This window comes from Panthera uncia, chromosome D2 (assembly GCF_023721935.1).
Source record: "Panthera uncia isolate 11264 chromosome D2, Puncia_PCG_1.0, whole genome shotgun sequence".
NCBI lineage: Eukaryota > Metazoa > Chordata > Mammalia > Carnivora > Felidae > Panthera > Panthera uncia.
In genome coordinates this window covers 48,573,764-48,590,209 of record NC_064818.1, presented here as the reverse complement: position 1 = coordinate 48,590,209, position 16,446 = coordinate 48,573,764, and the positions used below count along the sequence as shown (strand labels likewise).

Sequence of the window (16,446 nt, the reverse complement as noted above, 5' to 3'; positions counted from 1 at the left end):
CCTGGGGTACATGGCATCTCTTTCCCACCAAAGGGACCCAATGATCAAAGAATTTGGAAACTGAAAAGGCTGAGATCCAGGGGCATGAAAATTAAATTTGAATTCATCATTGGAAAAGCACTGAACCTGAATTTTAGTGTTGTCTCTGCATTTAACCAGCTGGGTGACTTCGAGCAAGACATATCCCTTTTTAGTTTCATCATCTGTAGAAAAGTGGCAGGAAAATGAAGAGAAGAGGGAGGAGTTCTAGGACATCAGAGCCTGAAGTCACCTTCGGAGACCAGAAAGTATAGCATTCGTGGCCTACATGGATAAGGAAACTAAAGCTAAAGAGAGATTAAGAGGCTTCAGTAATGGGCACCTGGGTGGCTCAGTCAGTTAAGCGTCCCACTCTTGGGTTTGGCTCAGGTTGTGATCTCACATTGATGAGTTCGAGCCCCATGTCAGGCTCCATGCTGATAGAGCAGAGTCTTCTTGGGATTCTCTCTCTCCCTCTCTCTGTCCCTCTCCTGCTCACTCTCTCTGTCTCTCTTTCTAAATAAATAACCAAACTTAAAAACGCTTTTTAAAACGAAGAGACTGTGGTAGTGCCCCCTTGTAAGCACTAGGATGTCAGCTCAATTCTGATTCAGGAGAAAATGCTGAGCCAGCCCTAGTGCTAGGAGCTTCCTTGTGTCAGCCTATCTGAACACCTCCACTAGGGAGCTTAAAGGGAAGCAAGGTGACCTAGAGCATTTATGCAACATCCCTCAATGCCTCCGTTCCTCCTTCTGGGTAATGTACATTCTGAGAGAAAGTTACTCAATATATGTTAGCCGTGGGCAAGTGTGTTTCTCAAGGTTCTGAACTAAGCGAGGTCATACCTTATTACCACCAAAGTAAAGAAGGCGCTGCTCCTTCAGGCAGGCTGTTGGAGCCTAATGAATAGATTGGAGCAGGGAGCAAGTCTGGAGTATTTGCCAAACAGCCTGGCCAGCTGGGGGCGTACATCCATAAAAAAGTAAATGGGTTGCCTTCTGTTTCCATGCTCAGTCTCAGCCAAAGCGAAGACAGAATTCATCGCTTCCCATAGCCTGTTTGCCAGGGTGCTGAGTTATGTGCCCCTATCCTTCCAAAGTTTGTGAGGATGAATAGGTCTTACCATCCTCTGTCCACAGTACACAAGTATGTATTGTGCTCCTTCTGGGCGTCAAGTACTGTTGGGAACAAAACAAAGCCCCTGCCCTTGAGGAGCTACCTTATACTGTGGGGAGATGGTCAGTAATTAAATAAGCAAGTGAATATAGAAGGTACCGCCACTACACACACGCGCGCGCGCACGCACACACAGACACACACACACACACACACATATGTATGTATATTATGGAAGAAGGAAAAAAGCAGAGTAAAGGAGATAGGGAGTGTTGGGAGATTTTAGTGTGATGAGGTAACATTGGTGCGGGAACCAAAAGAAGTAATGAAGCACATCAGACCAGTATCTGGGGAAGGGTATTTTAGGCAGAGGGAACAGTAAGTACTAAGACCCTTAGGTGTGCTAAATGCAAGCTTTTGTCTCTTCCCTTTTCCAGAGTAGAAAATTGAAGGTGCTTACGTGGTTGGTTGTAAATGATCAATATATATACTAAGGAATCTGACAACATAAAGCAGTATATAGCATATATATATATGGATATATATATGGATATATAGCATATATATATGGATATGTCCATATATATATATACATATATATATATATATACTATAAAGTCCTGTCATTGTTATTGTATAAAATTACTGATTGGGGTATAATACAGCTTTGCAGAAATGTGTTTTTAAAGCCTGAGTAGTTAGAGCTAACTGAAAGATGTTCAGCAGACCCTGAATAGTCAGCAATTGTTATAACTAATGACTATATCTTTTTCATTTATAGTAAATATACTTAAGTCCTTAAATAATATCAACTAGTCTTCATCCAATTTAGAATGTACAAGAAAGAGCTATACACCATGAGACAAGCATTAAGTTAGACCCCCATGTAGAATACTTTCAACTGAACAAAGCTGCAATTCTTTCTTCCTTATTTTTCCCTTCTTTTTTTTCCTCTCTTCTCCTTTTAACATTTTAGGGTCACTGTCACAAATAAACTTCTGACACTCAGAAGTTAGCCTTCTGAGTTAATGATACACCAAAATGGAACACAGAAGAAAAACTTAATCTAACTACAAATGGTCTAAAAATTGATAAGCCAATGAGCAATCCCACCATTGAAGAAAGTGATCTTCAAGGAGAAGACTTGTCTATCCCCTGTCTCTATTCTGTGAGTTTTCTTTTGAAGAACTCACTAGAGGGGCACCAGGGTGGCTCAGTTGGTTAAGTGTCCGACTTCAACTCAGAGCCCATGGTTCACGAGTTTGAGCCCTGTGTTGGGCTCTGTGCTGACAGCTCAGAGCCTGGAGCCTGCTTCAAATTCTGTGTCTCCCTCTCTCTCTGCCCCTTCTCCACTCATGCTCTGTCTCTCTCTCTCTCAAAAATAAGTAAACAGTAAAAAAAAAAAAATTAGTGGAAAAATTATCAGGAAGAGGGAGGACAATTGTGGAAATGTGAAAATCTAAATCTAAGTGGATCATTCAAGAACATTTATTAGCTTGGTTCCTATTATTAATCCAGGGACTAATTCGTGATATTGCAGCAGCATAAGGTTTGGTAGACAATGTCATTCTCCACTTGTGACTGGCTTGACGCTATGGCCTCTTTATTATTGGGTGCAGGGAGGAAGAAGCCATCTTGCAGGTTTTGTTATATTTCTTACTCACAGAACGTGTTTGAAAAATTCATCTGTCTCAGGTCTCCTAGGTCTTCTTTGAGAAGAAAAAAGAGCCCAGAGTGAAATTTGTAATTCCGAATCAACTCTTTTATATGCAAATTATTCTTGGTTTCTGCCATTGGTGGTTTCTCCATCTTCCAATATGTTTTATGGAACCAGTGTCCTCAAAAGCGCCGTTGGGAAGTGTAGGGTATCATCCAGATGTGTATTTTATTCATGTCTAAAATACAATTTGGTGACTTATTTCTCAACTACAGGGGAGTAATATAGCTGGTTTGGGGCAGGTCCATCAAATAACCCCATAAGAGTGGATATGGAACCTCTTGGGATGTTTTTGGGGTTTTTTTGTTTTTTGTTTTTTGTTTTTTACCAGATTTATCTATTTAACTCCTTATTTAGTTATTTTTGACAGACTGGGCTGAAGCACATAAGGAGAACCTTTCACCTAATTGTATCCTGAGCATGCCTTGTGTTTAGGACCCACATTTTTTCTAATATTAGCATAGAGGTATCATAGAACTCCCTCTACAAATTAGGGTCTTCATTGTGGAAATAGTGTTTCCAATAGTGGAACAGTGCATTTCAACTCAAGAGAAGAAGTCCCAAATTATTTTATTTCTCACATAATTAGAACCCATGTGTATAGTTCTTTATAGTAGCCAAAACATTTTCACACAGGTGTCTCATTTGATTCTTCTTTTTTTTTTTTTTTTTTGAGAGAGAGAGAGAGAGAGAGAGAGAGAGAGAGAATCTCAAGCAGGCTCCATGCTTAGTGCAGAGCCCCACACAGGGCTCACGCCCACAACCCTGGGATCATGACCTGAGCTGAAATCAAGAGGCGGATGCTCAACCAACTGAGCCACCCAGGCGCCCCTCATTTGATTCTTGAAGATAATAGCTCTATGAGTTGGATAGGGCAGGTGCTATTAGGGAGAGTATGTGACCTTATTGAACACCTGTACTCACTGTTCTGGGGTCATGGACTCATCCCAGCTCTTCAGCTCCTAAAACTGTGTGGTCCAAGGCCCAGTAGCATCAACATCACCTGGGATATTGTTAGAAATACAGTCAGAATCCCTGGGAGTGGAGCCCAATGGTCTGTGTTTCAACAAACCCTCCTAGTGATTCTGATGGGTCCTATAGTTTGAGAATCCCACCGCACCCATACGCTTGCTCGGGTGACTTTAGTACTGGGCAAACAATGTGAGTTCATCATAGTTGTAAGTTTGAAAGTTTTTTCTACTCTACCTCTTCCCCTACTTGCTAGCCTTGGGATCTGGGATAGGTCACTTAACAGCTGACCCCTGGTGATGCGTTTCATCTGCAAAATGAGTAATAATAATAATAATAATAATAGCTTCCCTGCCTCAAGTCCTACGGATGAGATCATACAATTTTTTTACTAGCTTCCATTATTTACACAGAGTTTGAGTCTTAGGACAAGCTTAGGTTTGTTGCTTTTATATTTGGGGAGTAGTTTAAGCTTAATTATTTAGGAATTGGCAGAAGCCATACTTTCTGAAAGTGGTGAGGAGACTTACAAGCAGTGGGGTGCTGGGGCCAGTTCCTACCGGCTTAAGAGAGCTCATTGTGTGCATGTCTTCTCAACTCTGTGTTAGTGACATCATGTTGGGAGCTTGAAATTAGCCATTGTGGGGGCGATTATGCCACAGAAATTGGTAAATGCTATAAAACAGGGCTTTTGCTCCCAGAGAGCTGGTTGTTAAACATTTACCAGCACACCTTGGTTACAAGATGATGTTCACATTAGTTATAGCTTCATCTGTGTGTTTGCTGGATCTGATGTTTCAGATCTATCATCATTTAAGACCCATTATAGAGATGAGCATTAGAATATATATAAAGTTAGTAGGATAGAAGTCAGAATCAGCCCACAGAAATGTTTGGTTGGCCTGCAATATTTTTAAAAAGTTAATTCGCTGTCAGATAATTTATTACACTGAGCCCCCTTTACCATAGGGCAACAATGGGCTACAGGCGAATTGTAAATATGTGTATATTGTTCTGTGTGCAACAATCCCCATCATCCTGTTACTTTACATCCACTCTAGGGCTTCACTCTTCATGTTTTCTTACTGTCTCCTGTAGGTATTTGCATTTGTTACCCCCGATATAAAAAAAAAAACTAAATGTATTTTTTGGAGAATGAGTGTTTTTCCATAGCTAGGATCTGAACGTGCTGTTTTAGGCTTTCCACAAAGTTATATAGTTGTATTTACAAAGTAGAAAGTCTGGGGAGTAATTCCCATCTTGTTCTGAATTTCAGTTGGTCTGTTTGAATATCCAAGTAAGGACTTGGCCCATTGCTTAACACTTGGGAGCCTGGACTTTTTCCTGGATGGTGAAGACTTTTGAGGGAGGTCTCTACAGGTCTCCGAAAGTGACTAATTTCTGTTTCCCAGTTTGGGGATGCATGACCTGGGCTTTGGAAATATCCACCCCTCAGTAAAATGTATAGCAGAGATGTTTATTCGCTGCTAGCACTTTATTTGAAAATTTTTTTAATGTTTATTTATTTATTTTGAGAGAGAGAGAGAGAGAAGGAGTGATGGGAGGTGGGGGGCAGAGGGAGAGGGAGAGAAAGAACCCTAAGCAGGCTCAGCACCGTCAGCGAGGAGCCTGACACAGGGCTCAAACCCACAAACCATGAAATCTTGACCTGAGCCGAAATCAAGAGTTGGACACTTAACCGACTGAGCCACCCAGGCGCCCCGAAAATGATTTTGATGGGAAAAATGAGATAACGATGTTTTCTTTCAGATCAAAGTTTGTATGTGCTTAGTTTATTTGCCTTGAGGTTTTTCTTTTTCCACAGCATAAAAGCTGTGCCACACCATGTCTCTACGTTTGTGATGTTGGCTCTGGGCATGGCTGTCAATATGGTTGATGGACCTCTGATTAATTTTTAAGCAGGTTAACCTATGGTCCCAAGACTGGCTGATGAAATTGATACTTTTCAGTTTGGTTTGACCCAAGAAGCACTAACTTTCCCTGTCCCATTGAAAAAAATGTTTATTAAACAATTACGATGGGACAGGCCTTTGAGCGCTGAGCTCAGGGGCACCTGATGAACCATAAACAAAGCCCGGATGTGGTTAATGCTCTAAGCGGAAGAGCATGGGGTTTCATATGTGTCATACAATCTTTTCAGGTCTCCAGGTAGTTTTCTACCTAAAGTATTACCCCCTTAAAACGTATATGATTACTTGCATCACACCCCAAATTTTCACTTGGTAAAAAAAGGAAATGTTTGGAATCATGTATGAGATAGGTTTACTTTATCAGCAAGTGTCATTTAGGATGATTGTTTCTGGGGACCTCCTTTCTACTTGTTGGATGATATGCTGCCCAATTCATGAATCATCGAACAAAGCCAATTAGATCTTTAAATTAAAAAAAAAAAAACAACAGAATAATTCTTTGTATAAGAAAACTTGTACCACCTTGCTGGTAACCTGTTCAAACTAATTCTGCTCTATAGGTATAGATTTAGTGGGTTTTGTTGAATGGGAAAATTCAGATGGGTGATATGAAGTCAAAAGTTTTCTTCCAGCTGCTAACTTTTATAATGAAAACGATGCCTTTCTGGCAAAATATCTAAGTACAGCACTTGTATAGGTTGTTTCCAGATCCCAGAAGTACTTTGCATTGTGGAGACAAGAGAAGAACAGGGAGTCACTGGGAGCTGTTTGCTAGCTGTATCACCGAAGGAAAGTTATTTAAGCTCTGGGAGCCTTAATCATAAAGGATATAATACCTACTTTTGGGTTCCCTGAGAATTAAATGATCTACTACAAGTTCTTAGCATGTAATACACAATAAACACTAGCTATTATTTTCTTAAAGATTTTTTTAATCTTTATTTCTTGTTCTTTTTGAGAGAGAGAGAAAGACAGTGAAGTCCGTGAACCTGTGACCTGAGCTGAAGTTGGACGCTCAACCGACTGAGCCATCCACGCAGCCCCCCAAAGATATATATATTTTTTAATTTAAGTTAGACCTGACAAATTATCTTCTTTCATTAGTTCAGTGTCATATTGATGATTTTTAGATTTTCTTTTTTCTTTTTTTTTTTAGTCCATAGGAAATGATCCTCAACTCATGTTGATGATTATTAGATTTTTTCTTTCTTTCTTTCTTTCTTTCTTTCTTTCTTTCTTTCTTTCCTTCTTTCCTTCTTTCCTTCTTTCTTTCTTTCTTTTTTTGTCCATGCGAAATTATCCTCAACTGAGACATATGGACCAGCAATAATACGACTCTTGGGGGCTATGAATTAAACTTTTGAGGATGCAAAGGAGCCATTCTCCCCTAAGCCTGCCCCACAGCCAACTCATTCCCATTTTCTTTTTTCCCCCTGTACCTGGGAGAATGGGAGTTTTTGTCTCAGAGGAGCATGAAAAGGCACTTTAGGACCACCTCCACTATTAATAAAATAGCCAACATCTTTTGAGCCTTTTGTGCATATATTATTATCATGAAATCTCTACAACAACACTGTACAGTGGATATCATCCCCATTTTACAGAGAAGCAGCCTGAGGCTTGACAAGTTAAATAACTTGCCCCACATCCCTCAGTTAAGTGTTAGAGCTAGAATTCAAAGCCAGGTCTATCTAAACTCCAAAGCCCAGGCCTGGGAAAAGGAGAGCTGGATTTCAAAGGCTCAGAGGTGTTTGTCTCCAGCTCCTAGGCTCGCTGTGCCTCCCTAAGGACCTCATCATGTCAAAGAAGTGTGGGATTCTCTCTGCTCTCAGAACATTCTCACTCTCTGCCCTGCAGGGGAGCCCCGGTCTTAGCGATGCGCTCTGTTCGTTTCCTGTGGCTGCTGTAACAAATTATCCCAAACGTAGTGGCTTAAGACAACAGAAATGGATTCAGTCATAGTTCTGGAGGCCACATGACCCAAATCAAGGTGATGGCAGGACCACACTTCCCTTAGAGGCTCTCGGGCAGATTCTGTTCCTTGCCTCTTCCAGCTTCTGGTGGCCGTTGGCATTTGTTGGCCTGTAGTGCAGTACTCCAATCTCTGCCTCTGTCTTCACCTGGCCTTCTCCTCTGGCCATCAGCTCTTTACTGTGTGTCTCATAAGGAAACTCAGCAGTGGACTTAGAGTCCACTCAGATAATACAGGATGTTCTCTTCATCTCAGGATCCTTAACTGAATAACATCTGCAAAGACCCTTTTTCAAAATCAGGTAACAGTCACAGGCTCTAAAAATTAGGACATGAACATACCTTTCAGGGCCCACCAGTTCAACCCATGACACATGCTACTGGATGCTTTCCCGGAAAGCAGGCAATTTCCTGTCCCTCATTTCCCACTCTGGGCAGACACGATGTCCGGCAAAGGTGCTTCTCTGGCAGAATGACTAATTACAACCAGATTGCACAACTCAGTGTTTCAAAAATATTGTCATGCTTTTACTGTTAATAACACATTTTAAGTCCAGCTAAAAGCCTACGGGGCTTCCCCGGAAGTGGTCATAGCCTCTCTCATGAGGTTTTGTTCTCTTTCAGATTGCTGACCTGCAGCTCCATAAACTGGATGAACTGGACTGTCTGATTCAGGGCCTGCTTTACGTCGACTCCATTGGCTTCAATGGCAAGCCAGAATGTTACTATTTTGAAAATCCCACAAATCCTGAATTGTGTCAAAAAAAGCCGTACTGCCTTGATAACCCATACCCTATGTTGCTGGTGAACATGGGCTCGGGTGTCAGCATCCTAGCAGTGTACTCCAAGGACAACTATAAAAGAGTTACAGGGACCAGGTAAACATGGTTTCTACTAGAAGAACCTTTCTGTACTTAAATCCAGGCGTCTCTCTTGAAGATCAGTTTGTAAAAAGATTCTTTGTACTGAGTACATTTTTAAAAGAAGGATCTTATGCTCCTCAGCCAACCAGAAAGGATTTATTGCATGATATGTTAAAATAGTAGAAGGATGCTTTATATAAAGGTGAATAAAACACAGTCCTTACCCTGCTGGAAACTGGTCAGGTTGAGGGAAGGATTAGCACACACCAAACTGAAGGCAGTCCATGTTAAGTGCCAAATGAATGGCAGGGACAATAAGAGAGTAGAATCCAGAAGAAAGGATGCTTGGGATGGTCAGGGAGGGCTTCGAAAGAAACCTTCTCTTGGAATTTCCTTGGTGCCTGGCACAGGATGCGTGGCTTGAAATAAATCACCACTGCAACCAGTGAAGCAAACTGGGTTTACAAAAAATGTTTTTTTTTTACCCTGAGTTAAATGTTCCAGCTGAAAGCCAGAATGGTTGGCACAGGGCACAGGGACTCTGCAAGTGCAACTGACGGGAAGACAGTGCCACAGCTGCACTTGGGCGGGGTGCCTTGCTTTTAGTGCGCGCACACGCCCAAGGGCAGTTGTGCCCAGCTTCCTGTTCGTAGTGATTCAACAGGGGCAAAAGAATCCAGTGTCAGAAATCTCTGAGAAATGCTAGCGTAAACAAAATCTAGGAAGTTTTTCTTACTTCTAAGTGAAGGATTCGGTGTGAAGTGTTTCTCCCACCAATGGGAGCACAGAACCCGTTTTTGGAGGAATAACTTAAGGAACCCGTGCCAGGTGGAATGCATGGTTTTGTACATGGTATCAAACCCGTCGTTGTTAATAGATGAAGATACCGTGGAACTTCTCTGGGCCTCAGTGCCCTTGTTTGTGCCACAAAGGGGGTTGTTTCTTAGGTCGTTTCTATGGGCATTTCTAGTGCTGAAATCCTCCACTATTCCTTCCCCATTAGGAGAAGAGCACAGTTTTTCGGGCGTATTTCTCTGCCCTGTGATGGGTCCGCATTAGTCAGTGTGATTCACCACTGGGGAAGGGAAGATTTAGTCCTCCAGGAGACTTGGGCAATGTCTGGAGACATTTTTTTTTTTGGTTGTCATAATCGGATGTGGGGTGTGACTGGCATCTAGTGGCTAGAGGCCAGGGACACCGCTAAATATCCTACAAAGCACAGGGAAGCCCCCAACAACAAAAAAGTACTGAACCCCAAAAGTCAATAGTACTGCTGTTGAGGAACCTTGGCATGTGCGTGCACACACACACACATACACACACACACACACACACACACACACACTCCGACTGAATCCTGCTTGTGTTCAGAATATCGAATGTTAATCGCTACTCGGCACACATTTTCTCAGTGAGCGTACAGAACTAAGCTTCCTTGCTCACAGAAGAATCACAGCTGTCCCACAACTGTGGGAGTGTCACGAGTGTCAAAGACAAGTGAATATTTCGGCCAAGCTGGTTTTACCTTAGAGAGTGATCTCCTAATACAAGTACAGTTTTGAAGAAACTACAGACTTCTTCCCAGAAGGAGTCCTTGATTGGTAGGAGCTAGTCCCAAGGTAACAAGCTAAATAAACACCTTTCCTCAGTTAGAGATATTTATAATTTCGTTGATTAACACTTAGCAAATTCATGCATCACAATCACAACTAATTCTATTTTCTCAAACTTGGAAGTTCCAGGAATCTAGATCATCTTCTTGAACAGCTGCTAATGAGCTAATTGTGGTGTTTGGCTTCTATTACATGTGTAATCATGCTCATGAATTCCCATTCTTGGTAAATGCCCATGAATGACCGGTGTGTTGCAACCATCAACAGACCCTGTCTGGATATCCAAGTTACTCTGCAAATGCTTTTCAACCAGTAGTTTTGGAAACATGCTATAGCCGACTGAAGGTTCATAGAGAGCCCTTTCGAGGGCTGCCACAGGTAGGGGAAGGAAAGGAAACATCAGTTCTGTGGGCTGCAGCTCCTCCTTGGCCAACCAGAGTTGTTCTGCCAAAGGCTTCCAAGTTACAAAAGCACCGATATAAACTATTATGGTCGGCAACGAACGTCAGTTTGTAAAACACACTTTGGGAATCACTGATCTAAGCAAATGGCTTCAGCTTTAAGTTTACTACTGCTATCGTGAACTGGTGGCTATAACTCCAGGTTTTTGTGATTATGTTATACTCTATTTTCTCAAACATTTTTATTTTTAGGAAGCCACATCATTACAGGAGATCAGTTTCTTTTAAGCATATGACTTTATTATTTTTTTTAATTTTATTTTTTATTTTTTTAAATTTACATCCAAATTAGTTAGCATATAGTACTTTATTATTTTTTTAATGTTTATTTATTTTTGAGAGAGAGACAGAGAGAGGGGAGGGGCAGAGAGAGAGGGAAACACAGAATCCGAAGCAGGCTCCAGGCTCTGAGCGATCAACACAGAGCCGGACATGGGGCTCAAACTCACAAACTGCGAGATCATGACCTGAGCCGAAGTCGGACGCTAACCTGACTGAGCCACCCAGGCGCCCCTTAAGCATACGATTTTAAATGGTTCGTTTCATGTTATGTGTAATTTTATCGCATCCTAGATGAGGTAGTGACCCCTTTTTTGTTCTATTGACGCTACTCCAATTTTATTGTAGAAGCTAAAGAAAAAAGAGGACTTTACAGCTGACATTGTTGGAATGTGCAGATTATTAAAAGGGGAACGTAAAGAATTTTGGAACTTAGGTGGAAGCAATAGCGCAGCTCATCTCATTGTTCTGGAATCTATTTTAAGGGCACAAGCCCTCAGTAATTGAAGGTTTCTTCTCCTTTTCCCTAAAATCCCTCACTACAAGGTTGTTGGTTTTTGGAAAAAAAAAAAAAAAAAATGATGATGATGCTATTTGACAGCTGCTCCCTGGCAGTATGTTTTTGTCTCCAGTTTGCTGAGGGTCTTACCGTGTCTATGGAAACAAACTGATGTACCTGATCATGAGCGAGAGAACCACTTTGATTAAATCCTGGTTAGCAGGTTGAGGATATTAATAAAGTGCTCTTCTGCGACTGTGCGTCCTTTCCTCCCATCTGCAGCGTGCCAGCGACGCACATGCATGCTCGCTTTCCCCACGCAGCCCCGATGCTTTGTCTGGAGCCACGGGTCATCTTCCAGCCACACAAAGCACTCGTCCGTGTCCACTCATACCAACACATCAGTTGACGAATTGCCTTCTTTCTAAGTCCGCCAATGTCTCCGGTTGCCTAGATTGAGAGTAGGTTGTTGACTGCCTTGATTGACAGGAATACCTGATGTTCAAAGAAAGGTTATTAGCATGGATGAAAGCAGCTAGAAGCATGAGAAATGACTTAAAAACATACAGAGACAAATCCAGATGGCACGCAAACCAAAAATTGTCCCCACCAAAATATACTAGCTTTGGAGGGCACACTGAAACCGACAACGTGTGTGCCACACCATGTTAAATGTAAATAAGTTTTCTTAGAGGAAATCCAGATGTCTACTGTGACGGACTTGCCAAGGCAGGGATGTCCATGAGATCTTTATTTCCTCCTGCTACTGCACCTTCAGTGTGGGTAGCTGCCTCTGGTGATGCCTAGCTACATAATTTTCCACAAGGAGCTATCGTTTCAATCAAGTATGTATTTTTGTAAGAATCACTATTTAAGAAATATCACATACAGTTTCCTTTTAGATACAACTTAAAGAACTGTGTGCCTGTGTATAATCTGGCACCTTCTTGTCGACAGTTACTGACAGAAAATATAGTTTCCCCTAAAGTTTCTTGCTTCAAATTTAAATTTAAAATGACCTTCACCTCCACTTGAATTTTCTCTTAGAACTAAAAAGCCAGTACCCAAACACACATGGGCTTCCCAGGGCTAGCAGCTCGGGGAGCTCGAGGACAAAACTGACCTAAGCAATTGGCTCTTCTGCATTTGCTCGTCTACGCGGTAGAGTGAAACCCAGGCCTGGGTCAGTGCCTCTTTCCCTGCCTGGAGGTCACTGGTGATAGCTCCACTCCAAGCCTGCTTCTCTTTCTGTCACGTAACGTTGACATTAAGACGCAACTAAATTCATTCTCAACTACCATAATTAGTTTCTAATTTTGTCTAAAGAGACTATTTTAGAAGACTTTTCCCCAAAACGACTGAAAGCTTCTAAAACATAGCTGAGCGTTGAAACTGTTTTATGACCTTTGTTACCATTTTTGACTACTGGGTCGTAAGTAAAATATTAATAACCTTTTCCAGAGTCTACCAGAAAAAAATCCAGTATGTGAGCCATCAGTGGTTTCCGTTTAGAAATTTCTAAGAAGGTTCAATGAGATGTCTGCTAGAGGTCAAGGTAAAAGATAACAGCTTCTGGGCAGGCTGTTCCTCACAGCCCTAGGTCAGTCTGGCTCTGCACTTGTGAACTTCGTGTACACAAGGTTTCTTTTTCCAAGTATTTGTATGAAGCTACATTTTTTTTTTCATAGCAGTCATTTCTCTGGTTATTTGCTGCTTTCAGACCACTTTACATAAGAGAGATCCTGATTCGGCCCCATTTTATAGGTGAGAAGACTCAGTAAGATTCTTAGGTTAGTGGCTAGCTGAAGGTCTCACAACGGAAATCAGTGAAAGTCTTTCTCTGGTTTTATTCTTCAATTCAGGGGCAAGTTTTCCTTGGTGTTTCTTTTTAGCCTCTGCCCTTTTTTTTTTTTTAATCCAATATACCCTCAAGCTATTTTGCACCCTCCACAAAATTCAAGTGCCCCTTTGTTTTTCTTCTGTTTTTATTAACCCGTATTAGTGACCTTGTTGTAGTTGGGGACTCGGATGGGCATATCTTAAAGTAAAATTTAAAAATAAACCTTATTGTTCCTTCAGTCTTGGAGGTGGAACATTCCTAGGCCTATGTTGCTTGCTGACTGGTTGTGAGACCTTTGAAGAAGCTCTGGAAATGGCAGCTAAAGGCGACAGCACCAATGTTGATAAGCTGGTGAAGGACATTTACGGAGGAGACTATGAACGATTTGGCCTTCAAGGATCCGCTGTAGCATCAAGGTAGAGACGAAGTAGCTAGGAGCCATAGTGTTTAAACAAGGCAACCTCTCCACCCTGGCCATTCACTTAGTTATTTCTAAAAATGTCAACCCACCAGCCTGGTGCAAGTATCTATGGTTATTGGAGCTCAGACTTGATCTCCCACCCTTTAGAAAGCACTGAGACGTTTAGCCTTTGATGCTTGTGCTTAAAATAGGGCAGCTTTGAAAGAAGGTTCTGGAAAACTGCAACAGTTTCCCCTGTTCCATTCTTGTCTAATATATCTAGAGAGCATTAAAAAAATTTTTTTTTCCCATTAATAGCCATGCTACTTTGCCCCTATTTAAAAAAAAAAAAAAAAAAAGGGCAGCCAACCATTCATATCGTACTCCTGTCTGCTTGTAAACCATGGTAGCCAAATCAGGTCATTTGAACTTGAACAGTTATTCATAAGGCTTTCCACAGTACTTTGGTGAAAGCGTGGGACCTGCCTGAGGATGATTTTGAACACTCTCGCTAATATTTCCAACATAGCTTTGGCAACATGATGAGTAAGGAAAAGCGAGATTCCATCAGCAAGGAAGACCTCGCCCGAGCCACACTGGTCACCATCACCAACAACATTGGCTCCATTGCTCGGATGTGTGCGTTGAATGAGGTAAGGCCTTAACCCAGAGAAAGACTTGTGTCATTCCTACACATCATCTTTAGCGGTGCAAAACTGTTGACCCTTACAAAATTGTAGATCCTTGGGAAGCCTGCCCTTTGTCCTAATCACATCTTGTAGAACGTGAGGGGTGTGTTCTGGGAAATGGAAAGGAGCATGTGTCTTATTTTTAAGAGGCACTGGATAATAAATGGTAAGCCATCTAATCATGGAAACCAGGTAAAATTTACCACACCTAGCATAGCCTCTCTGACCATCATTATCACCACGTACCTACTGAAATGTGAGGGAAAGACTGTGCATCCTTGCAAATAACTGCAGGTAAAGTGTTCCCCTTGCAAGAGTTGATATTCTCTCTGCTTTCAGCTTCTTTACAGTGTTGCCTTGTGGCATGGAGTTCAAGCAGCATTGTACAGGGCTATCAAAGCATAGAGAGCTTGCTACAGCCGAGACCAGCCAGAGCCCCAGGCAGAAAAAGGGGTGGAGCCGGTGACAGGCAAAGTTTTGGTAACATGATTTGAAACACTGCAGGATTCCTGCAGGAAAACAGAACTCTTTTCCTGAAAGACGAGACCTGTAAAGTAGCAAGGCTCTCACTGAGTTGTGTTAGGAAGACAAGAAAGGCGTTAGGAACACGTAACATGCAACGGGTAATAGAAGTTATATTAAAGAATCACAGTCGCATCAGTGATAGAGTTCTTAAAAATATAATTTTAATAGAAATACATACAGAAGACGGTCAAATGCTAAGTGTACAGCTTGAATTTTCACACGCCTGTATAACCACCACTCAGATCAAGAAATAGAACATTACAGGTACTGCAGAAACCAGCCCCTGCCCCCTCCTAGTCGAACAGTGGGGTTTTAAACACGGTAAGAGGCGATCTTTATGACGGGTGGTGCCAGCCCGGCCTTTGAGCTCTGGGGTTACAACTTTGAACAGAATATGCCACTGGTCTGTGGCTCAGGGTCACAACTTTTTTAAGTCCCTGTCTGAAATGGAGTTTAAATGAAAGGCCAGGAGTTTAAATGCAAGGCTGAAATGGAAAGAATGTATTCCAGCCATGTGCCTTTCAAAGTCCACTGCAGTCATGGGACTCATTTTAACAGAGGATTTATTTTTTGACCTTAACCTTTAAAGGGAGTTTTTTCCAGGTAGCCAAACAAAGCCTGACCAATATGTGTGTAGTGGGCTGTCCTCACATACTCACAAAGGTCAGTTAGATGGCAATGTCCCTGCCCCACAGGGTCATAGATGCCCTTTCCCCTGCTTTCCACGCACTTTGAGTGAGCCAGCAGGTCTTTTTACAGAAATCATAATCACTTTAGGGGGAGGTCGACTGGTTTTATTTTTCACTCTTGATCTCATTTCCTACCATTTATTGTTGGAGTGTAGCAAAAATGGTGGGTTTTTTTTTTTTAAGTATGGCCGATGAGAGGAATCACCTACCCGGTGACCTTGGGCAAGGGCTTTATTAGCCGGTGACCTGCCAGCGCAGGCTCCCTGTGGGCACACCACAAAGTGGCAGCAGGGTTTCCTGTCAGAGCCATAGTGTGAGCTCTTCAGTCATTGCTTAGCGTGCTGGAGTCACAGAGTGGAGAGCCCTTGAACTCGGCTACTTCATAGAGGGGCACCACGTTTACAGATTCTAAAATATTTTTGCTATGATTATTGGAATCCTGTAAAATGCTTCTCCATCAACATCAAACTCTTTATTCATATTATTGGATAGAAAATACAAACACATGGGGCGCCTGGGTGCCTCGGACCCAGCGTCGGACTTGGGCTCAGGTCATGATCCCATAGTTCGTGAGTTCAAGCCCCCCATCAGGCTTTCTGCTGTCAGCACGGAGGCCGCTTTGGATCCTCTGTCCCCTCTCTCTCTGCCCCTCCCTTGCTCATGCACCCGTGCGCACACATGCTCTCTCTCTCAAAAATAAACATTAAAAAAAAAAAAAAAAAGCACATGACACAGAGTTCTAAAGACACCGAAAGAGTATATGAGGAAGTAAGTATTTCCACCTGGAAATTTCCATTTCCATCTGGAAATGTTAGCCTTACTAGAGGTAGCCATTGTTCTCCACTTTTGGGGTTTTATTCTATCTT

General features: G+C 42.1%; 1 protein-coding gene across 5 annotated transcripts in view; it reads left to right on the top strand.

Moving 5' to 3' along the window:
* PANK1 (pantothenate kinase 1) overlaps positions 1-16,446 on the top strand; it is a 103,531-nt gene that overhangs the window by 77,705 nt on the left and 9,380 nt on the right. For all 5 annotated transcript variants that reach the window (XM_049645397.1, XM_049645398.1, XM_049645393.1 and 2 more), the window contains 3 exons: positions 8,347-8,600; positions 13,517-13,693; positions 14,207-14,330. In XM_049645397.1, the coding sequence (XP_049501354.1) occupies positions 8,347-8,600; positions 13,517-13,693; positions 14,207-14,330 (555 nt within the window). The remainder of the gene's footprint in view (positions 1-8,346; positions 8,601-13,516; positions 13,694-14,206; positions 14,331-16,446) is intronic.